Raw genomic sequence first — 26604 nt, 5'->3', positions numbered from 1 at the left:
TCATCTCCTCATGCCTGGACTATTGCAATTGCCTGCTGGTAGATCTGCCTGCTAAAAGTTTCTCCCTACACCAACTGTTTTTCCATTCAACTCGCAAAATGATTTTTCTAAAGCACAGGTCACTCTAGAAACTCCAGGAGCTCCCTATCACCTCTAGCTTCAAATTCAAAATTCTCTAATGCTCAGAGCTCTTTATAACCTACCATCTCTCATACAATTTCTGTCTTCTAACACCTTGAAACTCTCCCAAATACTGCTCAAGCCAGTGATCCTGATCTCTTTGTGGTTATCTGTTTGTTCCTCATACCTGTAATAATCTCCTTCCCTATTTCTGCTTATTGATTTCCCTAACTTCCTTCATGTACCAGCTAAAATCTCATCTCCTATGGGAAGATTAATTCCAGTGTCTTGCTTCCATTAATTCTTTCTTATTTATCTATTATGTATCTTCTGTATATAGTTATTTACATATCGCCTCCATTAGTTTGTGAGCTCTTTAGTTTGAGCAGAGGATGTCCTTTGTCTTTGCATCCCTAGTGCTTGTCCCAGTGTCTGGCACATAATAAGCTCTTAATAAGTGCTCATTGACCAATTGGCTGATCTTGGATATTGATGCTATAGTACCTTAACAGCCCACTGAGGAGCCTCCCCATTCATGCCAGGTCTAGCTGTTTATATTTTCAAGGCAGCAACAGTTTCAGAGTCCCTTAGTTCTTTGTCTCGTCTAAAGAATTATAACTAAAGAATTCTTAGGACTAATCAGTTCAGTATGAAGGACAATAATATCTCAGGCACTGGATGAATACCTTTAGTGTTCATGTATTGAATGAATTGGTAGTAAACCTTTTTTACTTATATATTTAATTTTTATTTTTTTAATTTAAAAAATTTTAATAACAGCTTTTAATTTTCAAAATACCTTCAAAGATAGTCTTCAACATTCACCCCTGCAAAATCCTGTGTTCCAATTTTTTCTCCCTCCTTTCTCCCCATTCCCTTTCCCTGGACAACAACAATCCAATATATGTTCAATTCTTCTACACATATTTTCATATTTATTATGGTAGAAAACTTTTTACTGTTCCTCTGGACTGTCATATTAATTTAGCTGTATGATGATGTGACAAGCAGAAGTTGCAACTTTCATCTTTTTTAATTGGTAAGACTTTTTTTTTTTTTTTAGAAAAATGGGTAGTGGAAGTATTTGTTATATATTATAGCATGTCCCTTTTAGTGGAAATAATAAGTCCTGTGAAATGCTTACATTATTTGAATTTAAACTGCATATTTCCATTGGGTTGAAAACCCAATTATTTTATATTATTTTGCATATGTAAATAACAAATTATGTTACATAATTAAAACTCCAAATAGTAACTACTTCACAAGATTTATTATTTGTATTTATCTGGGATTACCTGTGATTTTCTTGTAATTTATCCACAATCTATTTTAAGCGAGTGTTGTTTTTGTTTATCATGAGATTAAATATATAGATAGATAGATAGATAGATAATTCCAGACCAGGGGTGGAAAACCTTTTTTATGCCAGCAACCATTTGGATATTTATAACATCGTTTAAAGACTATACAAAATTATCAACTTATAGAATCACATTAGTTATTGTAAGTATTTCCAGGTTTTTCTAAAATCTACCTGCTCATCATTTATTATAACACAATTCCACTATATTCATTCATCATAATATGTTCAACCATTCCCTAATTGATGGGCATCCCCTTAATTTCTAATTCTTTGCCACCACAAAAAGAGACATTATAAATATTTTTGTACACGTCCTCCAGAATACTTTAAAAGCAAATCGAGTTCTGACAAAATCTCCTAGAAGAACTTGGTGGAACTAAATTAAACTATCAGGTTGGAAAGCCTATATACACACAGTTTGTGAGTCTAAAAGTTCACTGTAATTATCTTCAAGAACTTATGGACTCAAAGAATATTTACATTAGTCTCTTCTTGCTAAAAGGTCATAAGTAGTTTACTCTTTAATTTCCAAATGATAAGTAATGCCTCAATTGTCCTTTCTGTAGGCATTACCAAAAGAAACAGCATCAGAAGCATTAAGGCTAATCAGAATTCATCTTCCATTGTACTCCCCATCCCACACTTCAATGAGATCATTCAATTCTTTTTTAAAAAAGCTTTTAATTTTCACAACACATGCATAGATAGTTTTCAACATTCACTCTTACCAAACCTTATGTTCCAAGTTGTTTTCTCCCACCTTCCACCCATCTTCTTCCCTAGATGGCAAGTAATCCAATATATGTTAAACATGAGCAGTTCTTCTTTACATATTTCCACAATTATCATGCTGCACAAGAAAAATCAGATCAAAAAGGGGGGGGGGAGGAATGAGAAGGAAAACAAAAAAAAGTAAATAACAACAAAAAATGAAAATACTATGTTGTGATCCACACTCAGTCCTCACAGTCCTCTCTCTTGGTACAGATGGCTCTCTACATCACAAGACTATTAGAACTGTTCTGGATCACCTCACTGTTGAAAAGAATGACATCCATCACAGTTGATCATCACATTATCTTGTTATATGTTCTTTTGTTTCTGTTCAATTCACTTAGCATCACTTTATGTAAATCTCTTCAGGTCTTTCTGAAATCATCCTCCTGATCATTTCTTATAGAACAATAATATTCCATAACATTCATATATCATAACTTATTCAGCCCTTCTCCAACTGATAGGCATCCATTCAGTTTTCAATTCCTTGTGACTACAAAAAGGACTGATACAGTTTTGCACATGTGGGTCCTTTTCCCTTTTTAAAAATAATTTAATTCTTAACCAAAAAAAGCCTATTGTTTTAGGTTGAACCTAACTCAGACCAGTCCCCTGGTAGTTTATGTTTAATATTAGATCAGTATCAAAATAGTAAGAACTAGTAAGTCATTCCTTAATTAATAAAAAGAGAGATACTTAATCAAGATAGAAGGATATTTCCCAAGTGTACAGAATAAAAACTTAGCCCAAGTTCATTCACCTGCATGAAGCTCCCTTGCCTAAGTTGCCCATTTCCTATCAATTAAGCATCAGAGAATACATGGATCTACTTGTGGCTATTTCATACTCATTCTAACAATAAGTGAAGTCAATAGCCTGAATAATTAGTTTCTATAAACAAATCAAATCTATATTTGGTTTCAATATCGTTTAAGGGAAAAAAAAGCCTAATTTGCAAAGAGGAAATGGTTAGAATTTTGTACCAACCTACCAATTCAGATTCTTATTACTTCTCTCTTAGGCAGTTGTAATAGCCTTCTAATTGGTCTCTAATTCAAATTTCCTCTTTCCAGTTCAAATCTCCATAAAGATGCCAAATTAATATTTTTAAAACATAGGTCTGATCACATCAGTCATCTGCTTTAGGTCATTCTATTGCCACAATGATAATATACAAATTCTAATGCTAGCATTTGAAAGCTTCCATAGTTTGTTTCCATCCTACAATTTCAGACTTATTAAGATTAGTAAAGATTAGTAAGATTAGTAAAGGCAGCAAGGTGACAATAGAGTGAAATGGCAAATCACTCCAGTATTTTTGCTAAGAAAACCCCAAATAAGATCACTGAGTCAGACACAACTGAAAAATGACTCAACAATAATATATTTAAAGAGCTTGTCCAGACTACTAGATGGACCGCTAGAGAATTTTGATATACAATGTGTGAAAAAAGACACTTTTGTGAAGACATCAGTTGGATGGCCTTACACAATGAGGAAATCATTGGAAGAGTTTCCACCCAAGATAGTTTTCTCATTTAAGATTGGATGGTGCAAAATTGATATTGTAGAGAGAATTCTATGTAGTTTGGAAAGCTCATCCGTAGACCAGGTTTAGGTCTGAGACAGAAGCCATTTTTCTTCTTTACTGCTATTTCTTTTGTTTGTAGGTTGAGAAAGGCCTTATAAAGCTAAGTAAGCAGAGATGCTTAGGAAGCTTAGCAAAAATGCTCTTAATTTTATTATATTAGGTAATAATTGAGATTTTATCTCTACATTATCTATAGACAAGCCAAACTAAATAAGATAAATGGGAAATAATCAACAGAGGAAAGGCTAGAATTAAGAGGGGTGAGGGAAGACCTCGTAGGAGGCAAGATTTTAGTTGGGGCTTAAGGGATTGTATACAGTCTTGCAACATTGGCTATTTTAAGCACAGGGGAAATCCCTGGGAAGGCAAAATTCAAACAAGGGGAAATGTGCAAGGAAGTTTGTCTGAGCATGCCTAGATCACCTAACATAAAAGTACTTTTCATCCCTTTCCACATGAGTGGAAGAGAGAGACAGAGACAGGAAGACAAAGAGACACAGAGAGAAGGGAAAAGAGGGAGAGAAGATGAAGGAGGGGAAGAGAAAGAAAGAGAAATAGAGAGACAGAGAAGACAGAGAGAGACAGAATGAGACAGAGAAGAAACTATCTTTGTCAGAGATGGGTAGCATGATTCATCATTAGTCTGATGGAATCAAGGTCATTATGTTGATCACAGTCCCTAAGTATTTGTTTGATGCTTTTTTTTTCCTCCCCTGCTGCGGCAATTGGGGTTAAGTAATTTGCCCAGGGTCACAGAGCTAGAAAGTGTTAAGTGTCTGAGATCAAATTTGAACTCAGGTCCTCCTAATTTCAAGGCTGGTGCTCTATCCACTGCACTAACTAGCTGCCCCAGTTCCTAAGTATTTTAAAGCTGTCCAAATGAGAGTGAGGTTCAAATGTTAGCCATTCTTCCCAAATTCTTCCTTGTTTGTATGGATTTTAATTGTGTATGCTGATTATGTGAGATAATTCCTTTCCCTTCAAGCAGGCAGTATTTATTCAGCACCTGTGCTGTGCCAGGCAATGTGCCAAGTGCTGGCTAGATAAAAAGAGATAAATGGGCAAAAGACAGTTTCTGTCCTCAAGGAGTTTACTTAACTGGGGAGACAACATAGAAATAAATATAGACAAGACAAACTATATAACATAAATAGGAAATAATCAACAGAGGGAAGACTATAGGATTAAGGGGGGTTAGGGAAAACTTCTCGTAGGAGGCAAGATTTTAGTTGGGGCTTAAGGGAAGCCAGAAAAGTCAGTAATTAGAAAGGAGAAGGAAGAGCATCTCCAGGCATGGGAGACAGCCAGAGAGAATGCCGGGAGCCAAGAAACTGAGTGTCAGGTGTCATATTCATGGAACAGGTCAGTTTTATTGAATTAAAGAGTATGCCTCAGGAAGTAAGAAAACTGAAAATGTACAAACGGGCTTAGGTTATAAAAGTATTTGACTACCAGAGTACTTTATAATTGCTTCTGGAAGAAGCTACTGAATTTTATTGAGTTGTGGTTTGGGGAGAGGGGGATGAGGAAATCTGCATTAAAGGAAAATCACTCTAGTGACTAAATAAATAGAGGATGAATTGGAATGGGAGAGACTTGAAACTGGTAGACCTACCAACAATCAATTGCAATAACCCAGGCATAAAGTGATTAGGGACTGCTTTTAGAAGTAGCAATGTCAGAAGAGAGAAGGGGTATATTTGAAAGATGTTACAAAAGTGAAATTATCAGACCTTGGAAATAGCTTAGATATCACTGGTAAATTCAGGATAACTTCTAAGTTGTGAGCCTAAGGATGGTGTTGCCTTCTATAATAAGAGGGAAGGAGTGGTAAGGGTTTAAGGGAAAGATAATGAATTCTATTTGGGATATATTGATTTTTAAGTACTGGACATCCAGTTGGAGATATTTGAAAGCTTGCTTATTGGACATTAGCTCTGGAAAATAGGGTGTCTTCAGTTCCAATGGTCTTGTAATGAAAAGAGCCGTGGGAACTAAATATGATTCACAACATAGCATTTTTACTCTTTTTGTTGTTGTTGGCTTGCATTTTATTTTCTTTATCATTTTTTCTAGTTTGTGTAGTGTCCTTCTTTTCTAAAATATGATCCTTCTCTGGGAGCAGATTTCTTGGAGGCTTCTGGAGGCAGCTTTAGTTTCAGTTCAGTGTAATAATCATCTCAAATGCAGCCAGTGGTTAAAAGTTCAGTCCTTTATTGTCTCCTTCAAAATAGTCTGGTTAGTTTTCTTAGAGGCCTATCTCCCTCCTTGGCTCCAAGAGCTCTTGCAGTTTGAACTTTTTCTCTTCCAGCTTCAGCTTCATCCTCCAGCTCCCTCTGAATCCTGGCTCTAAATCTCCCGACTGAATTCTGGCTCTCAGTCTCCTTGACTGACTCCTGTTTCACCATCTCTCAAAGTCTCTAGTGCTTGTCCTTTTATATGCTCTTTTAGAGGTGTGAACTCAAAGGCTGACTCCTCCTCTGAGAGAGTGGGATTGTGAGTTCCTGACTTGTGAATCTCAAACGCTAATGTGTGAACTAATGTGTGAACTCTTAAAGGTGTGAACTCTGAACTAGAGAACTGCTAAGCATGATGCTAAAATTAGACAACTGACTTATCACTTTGTAAGAATCCTAACAGGTTTGATTTGATTTTTCTTGTGCAACAAGATTATTGTATAAATGTGTATGCATATATTGGATTTAATATATATTTCTACCATGTTTAACATATATTGGACTACTTGCCATTTGGGGTGGGGGAAGGGAAGAAAAAATTGGAACACAAGGTTTTGCAAGAATTATCCATGCATATGTTTTGAAAAATAAAAAGCTTTTAATAAAGAAAAAAAGAAAATAGGGTGTCTCCTAATAGCAAAAAGTGGAGAGGGGTGGTCTTGATATAGAGATCCTAACAAAGCTGTGGGAGCTGAAGAAATAACTAAGTAAAATCAATATACTTCACTTGAAAAGAAAAAAGCTTACAGCTGAATTCTGAGGGCCTACAATTTTGAGGGCACAATATGGAAGAGGATCCAGCAAAGGAGATAGTGAAGGAACAGTCAGAAAAGGAGGAGAAAACCATGAGAGAAAGTGCCCAAAAAGCTAAAGAGAAGATTATCAAGGAGAAGAGAGTTTTAACAATGTTAAAAGCTACAAACAAGTCAAGGAGAATCACAACTAAAAGATAATTAGTAACTTTGGAGAAAAATTTTGGTGGGAAGATAAGGTAGGCAGTCAGATTATAAAGGATGAAGAAGAGAGTGGGAGGAGTAAGTAGAGGCACTCATTATAGACAATCTTTTTGAAGAGTTTGGTTACAAAGGGCGAAGCAAAAAAGATACACAGAAAGATAAGGATGATAGCCTTCTGTCTACTTAGAGACTTCTTGAATTATCCTGATAATAGAGTTATGAAGGGATACAAGTATTATCTCGCCATATAAGACTATAAACAATTTATTCTTATTTATCCCCTTGTGATTGCTCATTCATTTTTACCTTTTTATGCTTCTTTTGAATCCCAAGTTAGAACTTCAAAGTTATTTACAATTCTTATCTTCTCATCAGGAATGCTTGGAAGTACTCTATTTCAAGAAAAATCCATTTTTTTCTTAGCCATGTAGGAATATACCTAGTTTTGCTGAGTAAGTAATTCTTGAATGTAAGCCTGGATCTTTTATCTTCTGAAATATCATATTCTAAGGCTCTCTGATTCTTTATAATGATATTCTCAACTGTAGCAATAATTTTAAATTAATGAATCCTGATTTCAGTCTTTCTATTAATGCGTATTATGATTCTTATGTTTAGCATTTATTTTGTATAGAGAAACAAATTGCCTGTACCATATCTGATTTATATAGTACATTAAGTACCTTTTGATCCTTCCTTTTTGGGGAAACCTTAGACATGAGATCAGTTAATTTTCTCTTGAAGCATTGGGTTGGGGATTAATGAGTGAACGAGAGTTAATGAATAAAAGAACTTGGAATCTAACTTCCCTCTCAGTAGCAAGTTCCCCAGGACTTAACCTATTCCAAACCATCTAGACAGGAGCAACACAGGAAATAGCACAATTCTGTGGATTCATCAGAGGTTTCTTAAGGTCATATTTATTTTAGGAAAAGTTTAACCAACTTATAACATTATTTCTATGGGAAAATGTCTTCTTGTAAGATAAATAAATAATAATAATTTTTTAAAAGTCAATAAAACCTTTCATGTAGGTAGTTTTGGCCTCAGGACACTTGCCAAAGAAGTTTTAGCATGTGGGACCTTTTCTGAACCTGAGGGTCTCTTTATGGATTGTGTTTCTGTTTCTTTTAAATAATTTTTCATAGTTGTTCTTATTGCCCATAATAGAGGGGTAGCTATTTTCTGTGTGCATGAAAGGGAGTTGGAAAGGAAAAATTTCATCTCTATCTTGATTTACTTAATCTACATACTAAGACACATTTTTTTTTTCTTTTTAATTCTGTATCAGGTCAGGGTTCTATTAATTATCCCACCCACTTAAAAGCACTTAACTTTTATTAGGAAAGAATTCTTCTTAATAGAATCAATCAATCATAACTATATGAACAGGCTAAAATACCTCTTTGAATCACTCAAAGCTATTTCTGGGAAAAGCTTTGTCAAACTCTAAGGAATTCATTTTTTAAAAGTGGGGAAGAGTTACCTCAGAACTATATAGAGATTCTGATGGAAAGGAAGTCATATAGTGCTGTCAGAAACTGGAAGCAAAAAGAGAAAAAAGAACTGAGGTGTGATAGAAAAGACATATAGAGGATGGTCTACATGTATCATGAAGCAGAAGATCAAAGCTAATGAATGAAGCCTTTTACCACCACACCCCCTTCCTCAAAGCTGGAGAGAGTTTCAAAGGAAAGGTATGCTTTTCCACTCCTGGGCCCTGTGTTAGAATCTGCTGCTTCATTACCCAAACTTTTCCTGAATTTAGCTCAATTACAAAGAGGCCAGGGGATAATTAACTAAAGAAATAAATGCAAACTTAGCCAGATAGCGCAACTCCTGAATAAATGTTTGAAATTTTCCTACCTGGGATCTTGGAGAGATTGCAGATAAACATAAATTCAACTTCTCATTTAAAACAAACTCCCCAGAAAAGCAGTAAAAAGAACCATTGGTTCTTAATGTCCCTAGTATTAATATAATAATTATTATTATAATAGGGTAATATATCTTCTTTATAAAGGTAGTAAAGTATATAAAATATAAAGTATAATAAGCAACAAGCAATTAGTAAGAAGTGCCTACTATATGTGAAGTACTGAGAAAACAAAGATGTTTAATCTTGCCTTCAAGGATCTTATATTTAATTGGGGGAAATAAAATGTTATCAGGGTGAAGGATTGGACTTAAGCTTTTATTGGAATAGAAACTCCCAGAGGAGAAAATTCCTATCTATTAATGTAGGTTGTGACCTTTCGAAATTTTTGCTCTCAATGAGTTTGTTAAGCTTTCTGAAATGAGACTTGTGCCAGGTAGCAAAGCCAGAATGTGACAAAAATGAGACTTAAGCATGTCTTTTTTGAGTCTAAGACCAGCTCTCTGTCTACTAAACTAAATTCAAGAATATCTTGGTTTGTTGTATTTTGTTTTATTGAGCTTCCTTGCATTTTAAAAAAATAAATTGAAGGATTGTGGTAACCCTGAATTAAGCAAGTATTTTGGTGCCATTTTTTCCAATAGCTGATGCTCACATTGCAAATCTATGTCACATTTTGGTCATTCTTACAATATTTCAAACTTGTTCATTATTATTAAATTTTTATGTTGATTTGTAATCAGTGATCTTTGATGTTACTATTGTAATAGTTTGGGGAATACCATGCTCCTAAGATGATGGACTTAATCGATAAATGTTGTATATTCTGCTCCATCAACTGGCCATTTCCTGTCTCTCTACTTATAATATTATCAATTGTCAAATCTAATGACTTTTTTTTAGTCCTCATTCTTTTCCACTTCTCTGCAAGCTATGATACTTCTGATCACTCTCTCCTTGATGCTGTCTTGTGTGACACACACTTCTGGTTTTCCTCCTACCTATATGATCTATATAAGTCTCCTTAGATTCTCATCCTCTAATTGTAGTTGACCTTTTCTCTTAACTTTCTAGATTACTTCATTTGGTGAACTCATCAACTCCCATGAAATTGCCACCTCTTCAGACGATTCTCAAATAAACTTACATTGCCCTAAGCTCTCAGCTGACCTTCAACAGCCTTTCAGACAGCTTAATGTCCTAAGAAGTCCAGTAGACATCTTACTTACTGGAAAAGACACCATCCTTCCAGTCTCGAAGGCTCATTACCCAGGAGTCATCCTGGATCCTCACAATCTCAAGTCCTCTTTTCCCTAATACCCAAGCTACTGTCCAGACTTGTTGGTTTCACTTTTGCACTATCTCTCCATCCTGACACTGCCCCATTCTGGTGCAGATCCTCCCTCACCTCCTGCTTGAACTATTGCAATAGCTTGCTATTGGGTTTGTCTGCTTCAACTCTTCCCCAACTCTATTTCACTAGTCATTTTCCTAAATCGAAGCATGACACTCAATAAACTCCAGTAGTTCCCAGTTGCCTCAAGGATCAAAAACAAAATGTTCTATTTGGCATTCAAAGTCCTTCCTCATCTATTCCTCCCCTGTCTTTCCAGGCTTCTTAAATCTCACTCCTCCTCCAACTTCTCATCGGTTCAGTGACAGGAGGCTATTCTATGAACAAGACCCTCCATCTCCCGGGTCTGAACATTTTCTTGGAATAATGTCCCTTCTCCGTTCTAACTTCTGACCTGCCAGGCTTCGTGAAAGTCTCACCCTTCTACAGGAAGCTTATCCCAACCCCTGCTGTGTCTTCCCTCTGCTAATTGTGTCCTATTTGTCCTTGCATATTGCTTGCCTAGTCTATATTTGTTTGCGCATTACCCCCCCATTAAGTAAACTTCGTGAGGACAGGGACTCTCTTTTGCCTCTCTCTGTATCCTCAGCGCTTAGCACAGTGTCTGGCACAAATAGGCGCTTAATAAATATTTATTGACTGAGCCAGATTGATTGCAGCCAATCAATCTTTCCCGAAGCATCAGGTCGGAGCATCCTTTGGGATGAACATCTTCCCTGCGTTGGGAAGGTAGACATGCGGGTAGCGCATCTCCTTGTACAGCTCCGACCCTGCTGCCGCGTCTGGGCTCCACGCACCGAGCCAGGGGGGTGTGGGCGTAGGCGGCCGGGGGCGGGGGAAAGAAGCCGAGCCCGCCACGGGAATGCGGAGTGGTCGGGGGCGGGGAGCGGCGGGCTGCGGCGGCCTGGAGAAGAAAGGAACATGGCTCCTGCAGCTGGCAAAGCGGAGCGGGGCGAGCCCCGGCGCGCCAAGCTGCAGTGACCGCTCGCTCTCCAGCCATGGTGAACCCGAGCCGCGTAAAACCCCAGCTGGAGGGGGGGACGCCCAGGAGAGCCCAGCCGCTGCCTCCACCGCGCTCTGGCGAGCCAGCAGCGGCCCGGGGCAGGCTGACCATGCCAGCCCCCGGCGCTGACGGCGGCGGCGGCCTCGCGGCCCCGGGCCTCTCCTCACCGGGCGGCCTCCGGGAGCAACGAGGGCTGGAGATCGAGATGGAGCGAATCCGCCAGGCGGCGGCTCGCGATCCCCCGGCCGGAGCCTCAGCGTCGCCCTCTCCGCCCCTCTCGGCGTGCTCTAGGCAGGCGTGGAGCCGGGATAATCCGGGCTTCGAGCCGGAGGAAGATGACGAGGACGACGACGAGGAGGTGGAAGGGGAGGAAGGCGGCATGGTGGTAGAGATGGACGTGGAGTGGCGTCCCGGCAGCCGAAGGTCGGCCGCCTCCTCCGTGGTCACCTCTTCTTGCAACAGTGGCCTAGGGCTCGGCAGCTTCCACGGCACTAACCTCCAGAGCGGCCGCCGGAGGAGGAGGGAGACCCAAGGCCCCATCTGCGCCACCTCCGCGGGTCCCGGAGAGTCGCTGCATCGCCACCTCCCCCTAGACGGGCCGCAGCCGCAGCCGCCGCCGCCCCGAGTGTCCGGGGCCAAGAGATTGCTCCAAGCGCTGAGAGGTGAGGCGGTGTCCGGGGCGCTGATGCCGCTATCCTCGGGCTCGGAGCTCTCTTTGCCTTTCTCAGCCCAGTCTTTCTCTACTTCCAAGGCTTTTCCTCCGTCTGGGGTCACTTTCCTCAACTTCTTCTTGCAACCTTTGTTGAAATATTGAAAATCATCAACTTTTATAATGAATGTGTCACTGCAGTGTGGAAATACATATTTACCATTGCAGCATTTGCACATTTAAAGGATTGTAAAAACAATATTGCAAAAAGTTTTAACTGTCAGGAGGTGCATGAGGGAACCCTCACACAAACAACTGCTGGATCAAAAAGATAAATTTTATAGTTTTAGCTTCCTAATCTACTTTTTGGTAGACTGCTGAAACTGACAAGTCGGAATTGAGTATTCAGTTTGTAGAGGACAGGGAGTGGGGAGTTTTGGAGATTATAAAATATAGAGTGAGAGTTTTCTGTTTGGTGGATCAGATCCATTTAAGTCTGGTAGAAAAGTTTTGTCGGGGGCAGCCTGGGAAAAACAAACAAACTAACCCACGTTAGATTTGACCTTAAACATCCAACAATGAAGTGGATTTTGGTGTACATTATGAGTTTAACCACTTGAAAAATCATATAATATTTCAAAGTTTCTTTTAGGGAAACACATGTTATCAAATATTTCTTGCTGAAACTTATCTAGCAAATTTACTTTTTCTGGAATGTTTTCTCTCCTCCATGGTCATGTTGAACTTAAATCCTGATGTAGAATTTAAGTGTATGGTGCCAAAGTGTAGGAGTCTCAACTTTAAATTACATTTAAATGACTCAAGTGTTTAAACATTGTTTTAACATGTACCCTAATAGTAAAAGAAATAGTTAGTTATATATTTCATGATACTGGTAAAATTGAAAGACCTGGGTTCAAGTCCCTCTTCTGATTGTTAATATTAGTGTGAATTTATGCAAATTATTCTCCTTCAGTTTCCTCAGCTCTAAATTAAAATTGTACTAGATGGTACTTAGATCAGAATCCCAACTCAAATTGTGCATATACTTGAGAGTTTGTTGGAAATGAGATAAATTGAGGTTGCATTATTTAGGAATTTGAACTTTTCTGGAAACCTTGAGAGTACAACTTTTGAGCTGGAGAATGGAAGACAGTAGGCTAGAAAGAATAATTAAACAGTGGTATGCAGAATGGACTAAAGGGATGAAGTGATTGAAGGATGGAGATCACAGAACCTCAGAATTGGAAGGCATTTTGAAGCCCTTCTATGTCCATTCTCTGTCTGAATTGGAATCCTTTATAAAATCCAAAAATATTTCACACATACTATGTTTGCTTGATCCTAAATCACTCACATGCATAAGGAATTCTTGTACTTCTCTTACTGAATATTCATGAGTTATTTTACTTCCAACTTAGAAATCAAATTAAATTTGGAAACCAGAGGCTATACTTTTGGGGGAAATAAAATGAATATTTGTCATTTGCTGTGAGTTTAGTGAGTCGAGAACTCAGGCCTAATTCTTTAGTATACAAAGATGTTACAGGAAGAAAGGTTCAGGTGGAAATGAACAGAATCTGTTTGCCTAAGACCATTCAGAGGGATCTGGACTTAGAAATTATAGTGAGTTCTTCTCTCCCCCCCCAACCCGCTAGCTGAGAGAAGGACTAAAGAAAACACTACCAGGTTTGGCCACTAAGAAACTGGTAATTTTAGAGAAAACGGGTTTAATTGATTGAGTAATGAAGTCAGAAGCCAGATTGCAAAGGGCTAAAGTGTTTGAGAAGAGAAGAATGGAAGATAGTGACTGTAGACAACTTTTTCTTTTTTAAAAAAATTTTTTATTGATATGTTTTCTTATCATCCTCGGTCCCCAGTATTTCCCTCCAGTCATACCAGAGAACCATCCCTCCTGATAACAAGTTTTAAGGTTTTTTTTTTTTTTTAAGTTTAGAAAAATTAACAGTGTTAATTATCTCTTCCTTAGGTCCAAGTTTGGTCAATACATATATTTCAATTTTAAAAAATTATTTTCCTTTCCTCTCACTTAACTTTTTCTGAAAAAAAGAAAACTCTTCTACATTGTACATTACTTACTCAAATCAATGCCTTTATTGCCTATTCCCAAAATGGTTATTCCTTAGTCTGTACCTGGAGTTAATCACCTTTCTCTATAAAGTATTGGGTGGCATATATCCTTTGGAAACATGTTTGGTAATTGTGGGTATCAGATTTCTTAAATCTTACTAAATTGCTTATATAGACAGCTTTTTTCAAGGAATTCAACTGAGAAAGGCAGGAGATTTTGCGTTCTGAAGAATGTTCCTTTCTAGCCTGAAGACTGTGCTTTCAATTCAGGGTAGCACTTATGAAATATTTTCAGGATTTTAGTGTTGCTCAAGTTAGCTAAATATGGATCATATGTTGTAATGTAACAGTCCTTCTGGAGGAGATAGTTTTCCATTCCTTCTACTGCAAAGATACTTAATTATTCCTATCTGCCCTTCAGTCCACCTACCATTTCCATGGAGGAGAATTCAGTGATTAGAGACAGTAATGATTTGAGGAATGAGGTATTTTATTATAAAATGCAGCCAGGGACAGTGGCTAGAGAACCAGCCTCAAAACCAAGAATTCTGGGCTTATGTCCCACCTCTGACACATCTTGGCTTTATGATTCTGACCAAGCACTTAAGGTCTCAGTGCTTGAGACAATTCTTTTCTCTAGACAATCTACAAATAGCCAATTATGTTGGTAAAGGGAGTTTCCTCAACTTAGGGTTCTCTTTACCAATTAAATTATAGGTCTAGACCCTGTCCCTATTTCTTCTCTTATTATGATTAAAAGTGAATTTAAAAAATATAAGTTCTTATGAACACTTTGTATAAAACAGAACATTCATTGTAATTTATTGCCTGAAGAAATCAAGTTAGAAATTTTTCTCATCTACCTGTCTGAGCTCTCTGCAAGTTTGCTAACTGGCTAATAAGAATGATGGAACAATACTATACCTTGTTGATGTGCTCAGAAATACTATTGACCTCCACTTCCACAAAGGGTTGAGTTAAGAGTATTCTTTCATGGCTCTTTATTTTTGTCCTGTTTGATCGTAATAATTTTGTTCCATTCACTTTTTTTAAAATTATTTAAAACTTAAATGTAAAAGAAAAAAAATTTTCTTGTCTTGATGACTCCTCTTGTAATTGCTTAACCTATCCTTCCCATCCCCAGTATCTTTCCCTTATTCTGTTTCTCCACCTTTTCCCTCCCTCTGTATCTCATTCCTATTAATCTACACATCCTTTTATACCTCCACACTTTTCTTAAGCAGGCTACTCTTTGCTCAAAATTAAAGAAAGCTATTAAGCTATATTTTTGGTATCCAAGAACTAGTCTTATTTTATATGTAGCTTCTGTAACTGCACCAAGAGTTAGATATTAGGATCTGTTGACATGAGGTCCTTGACAGCTGTTTCTCCATTATGATTCTTGGTGTTGTCATTTTTGTATAAGCTAACAAGTCTTTAATATTGCTGTGACAATTGAAAATTTCCAAGACACAAGAATTTCTAGGGAAGTTAAAATCAATTTTACTGACTGCCTATAAAAGACAGTCCACAAAACAGGCTCAATATCCCGTTGGTAACTAAGAAACTGAGCCTGTCAAATCTTCAGTAACCTATAAAGTCTTTTGAAAAAAGGAATGTGCCTAAGAATGACAATCAACTCTGGTTAAGTAATAATAGAGAATGAATGTTATAATAAGAAGTAGGCTATATTACAATGAGAGTTTGGGGTTAGGAGACTTGAATCACTTAAGTCTTAGTTAAAAAGACTTAACAATTTCCGTATTACTTGTCTGAAAAAAAGGGAAAATCCACATTTTTCCAGACCTGTTTAAATAAACACAATGAGCAGGAATCTTTTCATTCACCAAAATTTAGAATTTTTTTTAACTGTGTTTGATTACATCTTCATCTCCTTAAGTCTTTGCCCAAGTTTCCCCACATTGGTTGGTTGAGGATGAGAAAGTAGAAAAGGGAGAAACCTTGGTCTCTATTCAATAATTTAGTTTTGATACAATTTAATTTAACAATATATAATATTTAACATATAATATCATAACAATTTAATATAATTGTTGAAATAAAATTTATTGACATAGATTTTTTAATGCCTATTGCTCAAGTTGATACCTATACTTCCATGGTGCTAAATTCCAGAGAATCTGGTTAGAAATCCTTGTGATAACTTTTTTTAAGCTGTTTCTACAGTTCTTGTACTGTTATGTCAACCTAGAGAATTTGAGTCATTTGTGAAATGTCCAATGCAATAATTATTTTTTCCTCATCTATAAGACATATCAGTCCATATGAAACATTTGTTCTTCCATCAATTGGGATGATACAAGATTATAATTACAGACTAAAGCCATAGTAGTAACTACATACTCATAACATTATATCCATAATACTGTCAGGAATTCAGTATTCATTTCTTGAGCAAAAATATTTATGATCAGGTGCTCTGAATATCTATCATCTGTTTTGTGTGTGTGTGTGTGTGTGAATATGACATAGTATTTTCTTTAAGGATATCAAGAAAATTTTCTTCAAGAGAACCTTTTGAGTTGGAGATCAGTTCATATTCCCCTTTGAGGTTTCATCTAGAGGCATTTTACTTTTAATGTCCTCAGCATTTGAGTTTTGTTCTTCCCTTTTTTCCATAATAGCTATCTATGTTCATGCCTCTTTTTTGCTTTTTGCCCATTTGAAAAGATTGAGGGTCTGCTCCCAGGGCACAGGGGAGAGTGTTTCAAGCTTCCTCTATAGGACAGGGGCTTCACGCTGCTCTGGGGCAGTCCTGCTGCAGGCTTCCCCATTGCACTGTGGGGGCCTGACCAAATCCCACTTGTTATGGTGGGATTCAGGGGCTCACTATTTGCCTTCTATAGTTGTGTTGAAGGTCTCAAAGCTAGTCTGCTGATATACTGGCCTTCTGAACCAGGACAATGTAGCCAACGCTGCTATATTTTGGCAGATTATTTCCATGGGGTCTCTCTGCCTTGGGCATCCATCCCCGCCCTGGACCTGTGTTATACTGCCTACTCCCTGTCCAATTGAGAGAGACCTTTCATCAAGTCCTTCCAAGATATCTTTTGCTGGAAATTTGTTACATTCCAAATATTTGTGGGTTCTGTCACTCCAAAATCTATTCAGAGACTTGATCTAGTGTTGATTCTGAGGGAAGGCAGGGAAGTCCTATTTACTCTCCGCCATCTTGGCCCTACCTAGAAAAAAATTATTTTCTAACAGGAGATAGATCACTAGCATTTATAGATGCTTTAGACATAGTTCATGTTTAGTCCAAGAGGTTTTTGTAACCATTCTTTAAAAGTTGGTAAGAATATGTCAGTAAGAGGGTTCCTTTCCCTAATCAGTTCAGCTTGACTCTTCTTACTGAAGATGAAATAGGAATCCTTATATTCCCATCCATTTCACATACTGATTTCTTTTTTTGGAGATTTTGCTGAACTCAGGTTCCAAAAGTAAAGTTGGTGTGGCACTGGGTTTTATACTGATTGAGGACAAATGGCCCGAGGGCCCAGCCCTGCAGATATTTGGGGAGGACTTGTTGTGGTAGCCCTAGTCTTAGTCCTCTTGTTCTAAGATGTAATCCAAGATGGAGCCTATCTTGCCAGCTCCCACTGTTCCGGCTGCCTCTGCCAAGGTTTAATTCTTATGCAGTCTTCCGCTGCTGGATCTGCTTGTTTTCCTAATATTGAACCATTCTTAATTCATAATGAATCTTTTTTAGATGTGTCACTATATCTATATCTAGTGACATATTTAGTAATAGGATTATATTTAGAGTTTTTGATTTGATATTAACGAAAGATAATGGCCTATAGTTTTCTTTTTGTTTAATTTTAGGTCTTAAAACTTTATTTGTTTCATAAAAGAATTCTTGTAGGGCGTGGAGTTGTTGGGGTTTTTTTTTCAGTTTTTGAGGATAATTTGTAAATTATGGATACGAATTATTCTTTTAAAATGTGATAGAATTCTCTTAATTCTTCAGGACTCAAAGATGGTTCTCTCTCTCTTCCCCCCTCCCCATTAATAGTTATTTTACTGCTACATTTATTTTCCTTTTTTGGAGATTGGATTATTTAATTTACCTATTTAGTCTTTTGATAGGTAAGGTATTTTATATATTTGAAGTTATTTCTCAATTACTTTTGTTTTCTCAGTTCCTTCCCTTTATAGTTTTACATATTATTGGTTCCTTCTTTTCTCTTGATTTTTTTCTATTTAAATAATCTTTCCCTCCCTCTTTTTTTTTGGTTGGTTGATTCAATTCCCCCTTTCTTTGTTTCCCTTCAACTAGCCCTGTTCATTAGTGGGTTTGTTTTTTTTAATTTTGTACCCTTTTCCAAAAACCTCTTCATTAGCCACCATCTCTTTCTGTCTATTTCTAGGCTTTCATTCTCTGATTCATGATCCCTATAATTATCTAGTTTCTCTTCTTTCTCTGTATTCCTCATACAATCAAAATTCTAGGATATCCAATACTTTCTAGGCTATCCCCTTTAAGTACTTTTTGTTACTATCGTTTGTAGCTTGTCCCCTTGATTCCTCTTTTCCATTGTGCCTCACTACTAAAACAATGCCTATTATTATAGCCTCTTCCAAACCTTTTCATTCATCTTCAAATGCCCCATGGCTTTCCCCCAATTGAGAACCTTGACTCATATTTTACAGGAAAAAATTGAGGGTATATGCGATGAGCTTCTTCTTCTCTCCTCTTCCTTATCTCCTTTCACTACCTTTTTTTATCTGCCTTCTGCTGCTGTCTCCTCATTTATCCTTATATTATATGAATAAGTGATTTTTATCCTTCCCAAAGCTAATTCAACCACTTGTTTAAGCATTATCAATTTATCTTCTCTATCCTAATAGTTTGTCCCATTCTCATCCCCATTCTCACTCATTTTCAATCTTTTCTCTCTTATATTGCTTCATTCTATAAAAACATCATTAAAAATCCCTCATTTGGTCTTCTATCCCTATTGTTTCTTGTACAGACACAAACTTTTCCCCATTCATAAATCTGACACATTTATCCATGCTCCCTTTATTTGCTTATATTACCCTTTATGTTTTGAAATCATATACCTATATTGAGCTTTCCTTTGCATAGTTTGTGAAATGTCAGCCTATGCTTAGTTTTTGTCAGACTATTTTCTAATTTTCTCAGTTTTTTTTTTTTTGCTTTTTTTTTTTTGTCAAATAATGAATTCTAGGATCTTTGGGTTTATCAAACATTAGTCCACTGTGTTTATTTACTTCTCTGTATTGTATGCCTAATCTATCACATTGATGGTTTTATTGGTAACATAGAAATGCTTATAATTTGTGTGAGTTTACTTTATATCCTGCAATTTTGCTAGAATTATTATTTCAACTAGTTTTTCGGTTGCTTTCTCTAGGGTCCTCAAAATATAGCATCATATTATCTATTAAAAAGTTATTACTCTGTTACTTTGTTACCTATGCTCATTATTCTATTCTTTTTCTTGTCTTTTCCATAGACAGCATTTCTAGGATGATGTTGAACAATAATGGTGATATTGGTCATTCTTGTTTCATCTTTATCTTATTTAGAAAGGTTTCTAGACTATTTCCACTACATAATAATGTTTGCTCTTGGTTTTAGGTAGATACTAACATTTTTTTTAAAGTTTAAATTTCTGTGTTTCTAGTGTATTTAATAGGAATGGACATTGTATTTTATCAAAAGTTTTTTCTGCATTATTGAGACGATCATGATTTTTGTTGTTATTGATATGATCAATTATAGTTATAATTTTCTTAATATTGAAACAATATTATGTTCTTTCAATTATGTGTTTGGTTTAAATCCTAGCCAAAATATGTGAATTTTGTGGTATGTTGCTGTAATCTCCTTGTAAGTATTTTACTTAAAATTTTTACATCTATTTTCATTAGAGAAATTGTTCTATGGTTATCTTTTTCTATTTTCATGGTTTGTAGTGTAAGTATCAAAACCATATTTGTGTTGTAGAAGGAATATGATAGGGCGTCTTCATTTTTTTTTAACAGTCTGTATAATATTGGAATTAATTGTTCTTTGGATATTTGGTAAAATTCATTTATAAATTTATCTGGTCCAGTTGCAGTTCTGCCAAACTACTTTGCAGTTTTTCTCGAAATTTTTGTCAGATGAAGAATTCTCTCCCTCCCTTCCCTCCAAAGCTTAGATATTTGGGTTTATCAAACAGTAGATTGCTATGATCATTTAATACAATGTATCATGTACCTAATCTGTTCACTGATCTATTACTCTATTTCTTAGCTATTACTCAATTGTTTTGATGTTACTGTAATACAGTTTGAGATCAGGTACTGCTAGACCAGCATCTTTTATATTTTTTCATTAATACCTTGATATTCTTTATGTGTTGTTTCTTGAGATAATTTTGTTATTTTTTTCTAGCTCTATAAAATAATTCTTTGGTAGTTTGATTTGTATAGCACTGGATAAGCAGATTAGTTTAGAAAGAATTGTCATTTTTGTAATAATAGCTCCATTATACTCATGAGCAATTAATATTTTTCCAGTGGGTTAGATGATTTAATTTGTATGAAAAGTGTTTTGTAATTGTGTTCATATAGTTCTTGAGTTTGTCTTAGCAAGTAGATGCCAAAGTATTTTTTAATTTTCTACAATCCTTTTTAATGGGATTTCTCTTTCTGTTTCTTGCTGCCAAGCTTTGTTGATACACAGAAATGTCAGTGATTTATATGAGTTGGTTTATGTCCTGCATCTTTGCTAAAGTTTGTTTCAAGTAGTTTTTTCATTGATTCTCTAAGGTTGTCTAAGTATACTGTCATATCATCTGCAAAGAGTGATAATTTTGTTTCTTCATTGCTTATTCTTAAGTCTTCAATTTCTTTTTTATTGTCTTGTTGCTATAACTAACATTTCTAGTAAAATACTGAATAATAATAGTGTTAATGGATATCCTTATTTGATCCCTGATATTATTGGGAAGGTTTCTAGTTACAAATCCCTGTTAGAAATAATGCTTGCTCTTTGTTTTAGTTAGCTACTACTTACTAAGAAAACTCCATTTATTTCTAGGTTTTCTAATGTTTTTAATAGGAAAGAGTATGTATTGTCACAGGCTTTTTCTTCTTTTATTGAGATAATTGTATTTTTGTTTTTGTTATTGATATTGAAGAGGGAACCCCAAAACTGAAAATCCTTAAAGGAGAAAACCTCTTTTAACTCTGCCTCAGTGAGAGGACTCCACCCCAAACACAGTTTCATCTTTGTTATCTAGGTCGGGTTGGCTCAGTCCCCAAAACCCATTGAATTCAATTCTAATTCTAACCCTAGCTGAAACCCAGTGAGGAGCCAATTGGAACTGCACCCATGAGCCCCCTTCAGCTTGTAGCCAAAACCCCTTATTATAAAAGAGCCAAACTAAAATCCTCTCTTTGCAGAGGTTCCAAACATGGCAGCCCTACGCTTGGCACGCCAGGGGTCTCTGCCCACCGGAATACTGTTTCCAGTGCCCTCCTCTCTTTATCCTCACCTATTTCCTTAACTAGACTTTAAGCAGACTTTAACTTTACTTCCAATCCCCATAATAAACCTCTTTTATCAATCTAGGTTTTCCGGTCTGTAAATTCCTTACAGGGGACTCTTGTACCACCACTAGACCTCATTTAACTCCCTGACCACTAGAAACCCTAATTTCATTTGGGTACCCCAAATCTAAACCTCATCATTATGATTAGTTATGCTTATAGTTTTTCTAGTATTGAAGTAGCTTTTCATTCCTAATATAAATATAAATAAATATAAATATAAAATATAAATTATATATATATATATATATATCTTGTGATATATTTCTGTAATCTCTTTGCTAGCTTTTTAAAAATACATCAACATTCATCAGGGGAATTGATCTGCACGTTTTTTTTTTCTCCTGCCCTCAATTTAGATATTAATTCCATTTTTTTTTATCATAAAAGGAATTTGGTAGAAATCCTTCTTTACCTCTTTTTTTCAAATAGTTAATGTAGTTTTGGATATAAGTGTTCTTTAAATGTTTAGAATTCATTTATAAATACATCTGACCCTGGGGATTTTTTTCTTAGGAGGTTCCTTTATGGCTTGGTCAATTTCTTTTTCTAAGATAGGATTATTTGTGTTCTATTTCTTCAATTGATAATCTGGTCAATTCACATTTTTGTAAATATTCATTTAGATTGTCAGTTTAGTTGGCATGTAATGTTGTGCTACAGTTTCCTTTTATTGTCTTGCCTCAATTTCTTGAATTGTTCTGCCTCAATCCCCATGGTGGCAAACCCCACCCTTTCCCGACATTAGGACTGATAAAATTTAGGACTGGCTTTTCTAGGCTCCTAAATCCTCCTAAGGTAACAGAATTTATGGTCCTCACCCCCCTTTTGGGAAATTCCCATGCTCAACAATGCTTGAACTCCACCCCCTTGCCTGATCTTCACATGTAAAAATCACTGGAATCTCACATTCTATGTTGGATTCTTTGAAATGAAAGTCCAGTTCAGCCCTGGAGGCAGAATGGATTCTGCTCTGCCTCCAGATTATCTCTCCCTCTCAGAAACCCAAATAAAATATAAAAAACTCTCTAATCTCTATCTTGCCTCAGTTTCTCCAGCATTACATTACTTGAGCAAAATAGTTCCTAATAAGTATTTTTGTGTCACATTTTTCATTTTTAATAATGGCACTATCAATGATTTGTTTTATTGGAGTTTTTTCTTATAAAACCAGCTCTGAGTTTTATTTGTTAGCTTAAATTATTTTATTTTGAATTTTATTAATCTCACCTTTGATTTCCAGAATTTTTATTTTGGTTTAAATTTTGGTTTATTTGGTTTGGTTTTGGTATTAAAATTTGCTCTTTTTGTAGTTTTTAAAAATGCATATCCAATTCATTTGTCTACTCTTTCTCTTCTTTATGATGTAATATTTAGAGAGAAAAAATTTTCCCCTCAATACTACTCTAGTTGTAGCCCACAAATTTTGGAATGTTGTCTTATTATTCTTTTTAATGAAATTATTGATTGTTTTTATGATTTGTTCATTAATCCACTCATTCTTCGGGATAAGATTATTTGGTTTGAAATCAATTTTTAATCTATATTTCCAAGACTCTTTATTAAATGTAATTTTATTGCATTACAATCTGTGAAGTGCAATTTCTGCATTTGTTTGTGAAATGTTTATGCCATAAAATATGGCCAATTTTTGTGAAGATGTTATGTAAAAGTGTGTGTGTGGGGCGGGAGTGGGGAATGCACTCTCCAAGGACCATTGATTTCATTGCTTTCTAATTTCTACAACAAATTGCCTCTGATATTATCTCTATTTTCTCAATAGTACTCAACATTTCTCTTTACTGGCTGTTGTTTACAACAAGAATACATCTTCCTCAGTCTGTTTTTTTTTTCCCCCAAATTATTTAATAGTTTTCCCCAATTACATGTAAAATAATTTTTAACATTTGTTTTTAAAACTTTGAGTTTCTGACTCTCTCCCTTCCTTTCTCTGCCCTCCATTGAGAAGGCACTTGTGAAGTTATGCATAACATTTCCATAAAAGTCATGTTGTGGAAGAAAACTTAAATTCCCTCCTTCCCACAAAAAACCTCAAGAAAAAGAAAGTAAAAAATTAAGTATGCCTCAATCTATATTCAGATACAATTAGTTCTTTCTCTGGTTATGAATAACGTTTTTATCATTAAGTCCTTCAAGGTAGAGTTGGATCATTGTATTGCTGAGAGTAGTAAAGTCATTCACAGCTGATCATCTTACAATATTGCTATTAACATTGTATGCAATATATTGTACTTTGCATGAGCTCATGGAGATCTTTCAAAGTTTTTTTGAGAGCATCCTTCTCGTTATTTCTTATAGAACAATAGTATGTTCTCCATTCTTTAAAAAAATAAATCTTCCAATTGATCCAACCATCTTTGCTTGCTGTCAGCCTTTGCCTTCAGCTAAGCTTGAAAAACTGCCTACAAGTACCTCCTCTCCTTCTGCTCTCATTCTTTTCTAAATTTTCTTCAATCTTGCTTCTAATCTTAACAAAAGCTACTTTCTACAGTTACCAAATGAGCCAATTTCTTAATTTAATGGCCTCTTCCTCCTCTCCATCCTTCTCTTCCTCCTTTTTGACATTCAATGACTCTTCTACCAGAAATTGTCTCTTCTCTAGGTTTTCCTCTCTTCCTTTCTCCACTGCTCTCTTGTCCCCCAGTCTTTCTAGTTACTCTTTCTCAGTCTCCTTGACTGATTCATCTCTGATATACCCAGAACCATAGATGTCTCCACAGAGCTCTGTTCTGAGCTCTTTTTTTCTATCTACATTATCTCATTTGGTGATCTCATGTTCTCCTGATTTCAATTATAATCTCTCTGCTGATGATTTCTCCATTTAACTTTACAATCCAACTTTACAATTCAGCCCTTTCATATTTAAATTCATTTCCTCTACAATGTTCTTAATAAAAACTTCTTTCACTTACAGTCACCATTCTAGTTTAAATATTAATCACCCACTTATTATACATAGCCTCTTAAATAGTCTCCCTTCCTCAAGTATTTCTCTATTTTTCTACTTTACCTCATATTCTTCATCAGAGTTTCTTAAACTTTTTCTTTTTCACCCAATAGTTAGGTATATATAAATATAGATACCAAACATTTGTTGATAATAAATCATAAAGAAATTAATTTTAAAACAATTCTTTCGTATGCACATAATTTTACCGTTTATTAGAAATTAAATTTGCAGGCTAGTGAAATAGTTTATTAAATATCGGTGGAATAGTTGATATGTTTTACTGTTGCTAGATTTTTCGCAGTTCCACATAAGGTTTAAGAAACTTTGTTCAGGATACACAAAGCAGGTGCTAAAGATAAAGACTTGTTGGATTGATTAAAAGATGACTTTTAAACACTTTCAGCTTATCAGAAAAAGCATCTATAAACCAAGTGATTGTGGTAGTATTTAATATATTTGTATTAAATACTATATGAATAATTTAAATGACTTTTTATCTTGACCAATACATTTAACATTATAAATTTCAATTTTATGAATCTTTAAGGTGAAAATTTTTGAAACATATTAGTTATATAACTTATAGCAGATTTTGTAATGAAAAATAGTTAATGGCCATAAATGGTAGTTTTAAGATTTTCTAGGGTTTTTTCCCTTTGTCAAATATATTACATTTGAAATGTGAATAAAATAAATTGACATTACTTTTTTCTTTCTCTTTTTAATATTTAAGGTCTCTGGGGAACAAGACTGATGGAAGAAAATAATACAAGCCGAGAAAAATATCTAAAAAGTATTTTGCGAGAATTGGTTACATACTTCTTCTTTCTTGTGGTTTTGTGTATCTGTAAGTAGACCATTTCTTTCTATTAAAATAGTTTATATGTTCCCTCAAAAGCATGGTTAAAAAAATATATGCTTGCACTCAAAGGGTCAGAGTAAAACTGTTTTCTAATTAGTCACTTTTTTCACTATGATTCAAAATTTATTCAGGGACTCATGGTCATTATTAAATATTAAGTAATATTTTGGCTTTTTATGATTGACTAGTGCATGTTAATTAAATCAAGTAAGCCTGTCATAATGATAATTGTAGTCTTTATAAAATCTGCAGAGATAGAAAATTTTATTAGCTTCTGTAAGAAGTAGATTGGCATGGTCCAGTCATAAGCTATAATGATCTAAGTTTTAAATTCTGACTCCCATTTATACTAGCTGTGTGATTACTGGCAAGTGACTTAATGGTACCCCAGGTAGGCCTTTAAAACTTTAAGTTACACAAGAGTTGCCCATTTGCCTCCATGGAAGGAATTTCCTCACCAGGAATACTCTATATTGATTAAATCACAGAACTGAACAAAAAGAAAAACCAAAAAGAATTATTATAAACATAACTTGAAGCACAAATAATTTGTTGAGTTTGGCAATTATAAATTTAATTAACAGCAATAGACAAATAATCAGATAAACATACATTGTAAAATAAAATCTTATATTAAACCTTTTTTTCTAATAAAAAAATTTAGGCAGAATAGCTGTGTGGTGCAATAGATAGAGTGCTGGGCTTAGAGAAGAGAACTTGAGTTCAAATTCTGCCTCAGGCATTTATTAATAAATTAATAATTTATTATTATTATTGTGTCTCTGAAAAGTCATTTAACCCCGTTTGCCTTCATTTCCTCATCTGTCAAATGAGCTGGAGAAGGAAATGATAAATGACCCCAGTACCTTTGCCAAGAAATCCCAAAAGGAGTCATGAAGAGTTCAGCATCATTGAAAAAATTACTGAACAATAAAGAACAAAATAGGCACCTTGAGAAAGTAGAAGGGGTCCTAGTGCTGAATTCTAAGGTCTTGGATTCAAATCTCACTTTTGAATTGACTCCCTGTGTGACTTTAGGTAGGTGATTCAGCCTCCCCAGCCCTCTGTTTCCTTATTTATAAAATATAATTTATAAATAAAATAAAATAAAAAATCCTTTATTTATAAAATGACAAAGGTTGTACTAGAGCATCTTTTAAA

The 26604-nt window shown here is 35.5% G+C and overlaps 1 protein-coding gene across 1 annotated transcript in view; it reads left to right on the top strand.

The window, feature by feature from the left end:
* The first annotated feature begins 11161 nt into the window (after positions 1-11161).
* PKD2 (polycystin 2, transient receptor potential cation channel) overlaps positions 11162-26604 on the top strand; it is a 68136-nt gene continuing 52693 nt past the window's right edge. Inside the window, exons 1-2 of the mRNA XM_023506670.2 lie at positions 11162-11942; positions 25315-25428. Coding sequence (XP_023362438.1) covers positions 11276-11942; positions 25315-25428 — 781 coding nt within the window. The 5' untranslated portion in view covers positions 11162-11275. The remainder of the gene's footprint in view (positions 11943-25314; positions 25429-26604) is intronic.

This window comes from Sarcophilus harrisii, chromosome 6 (genome assembly GCF_902635505.1).
Source record: "Sarcophilus harrisii chromosome 6, mSarHar1.11, whole genome shotgun sequence".
NCBI lineage: Eukaryota > Metazoa > Chordata > Mammalia > Dasyuromorphia > Dasyuridae > Sarcophilus > Sarcophilus harrisii.
The sequence above is the reverse complement of the archived record's forward strand: the minus strand, read 5'-3'. Positions and strand labels throughout refer to the sequence as shown.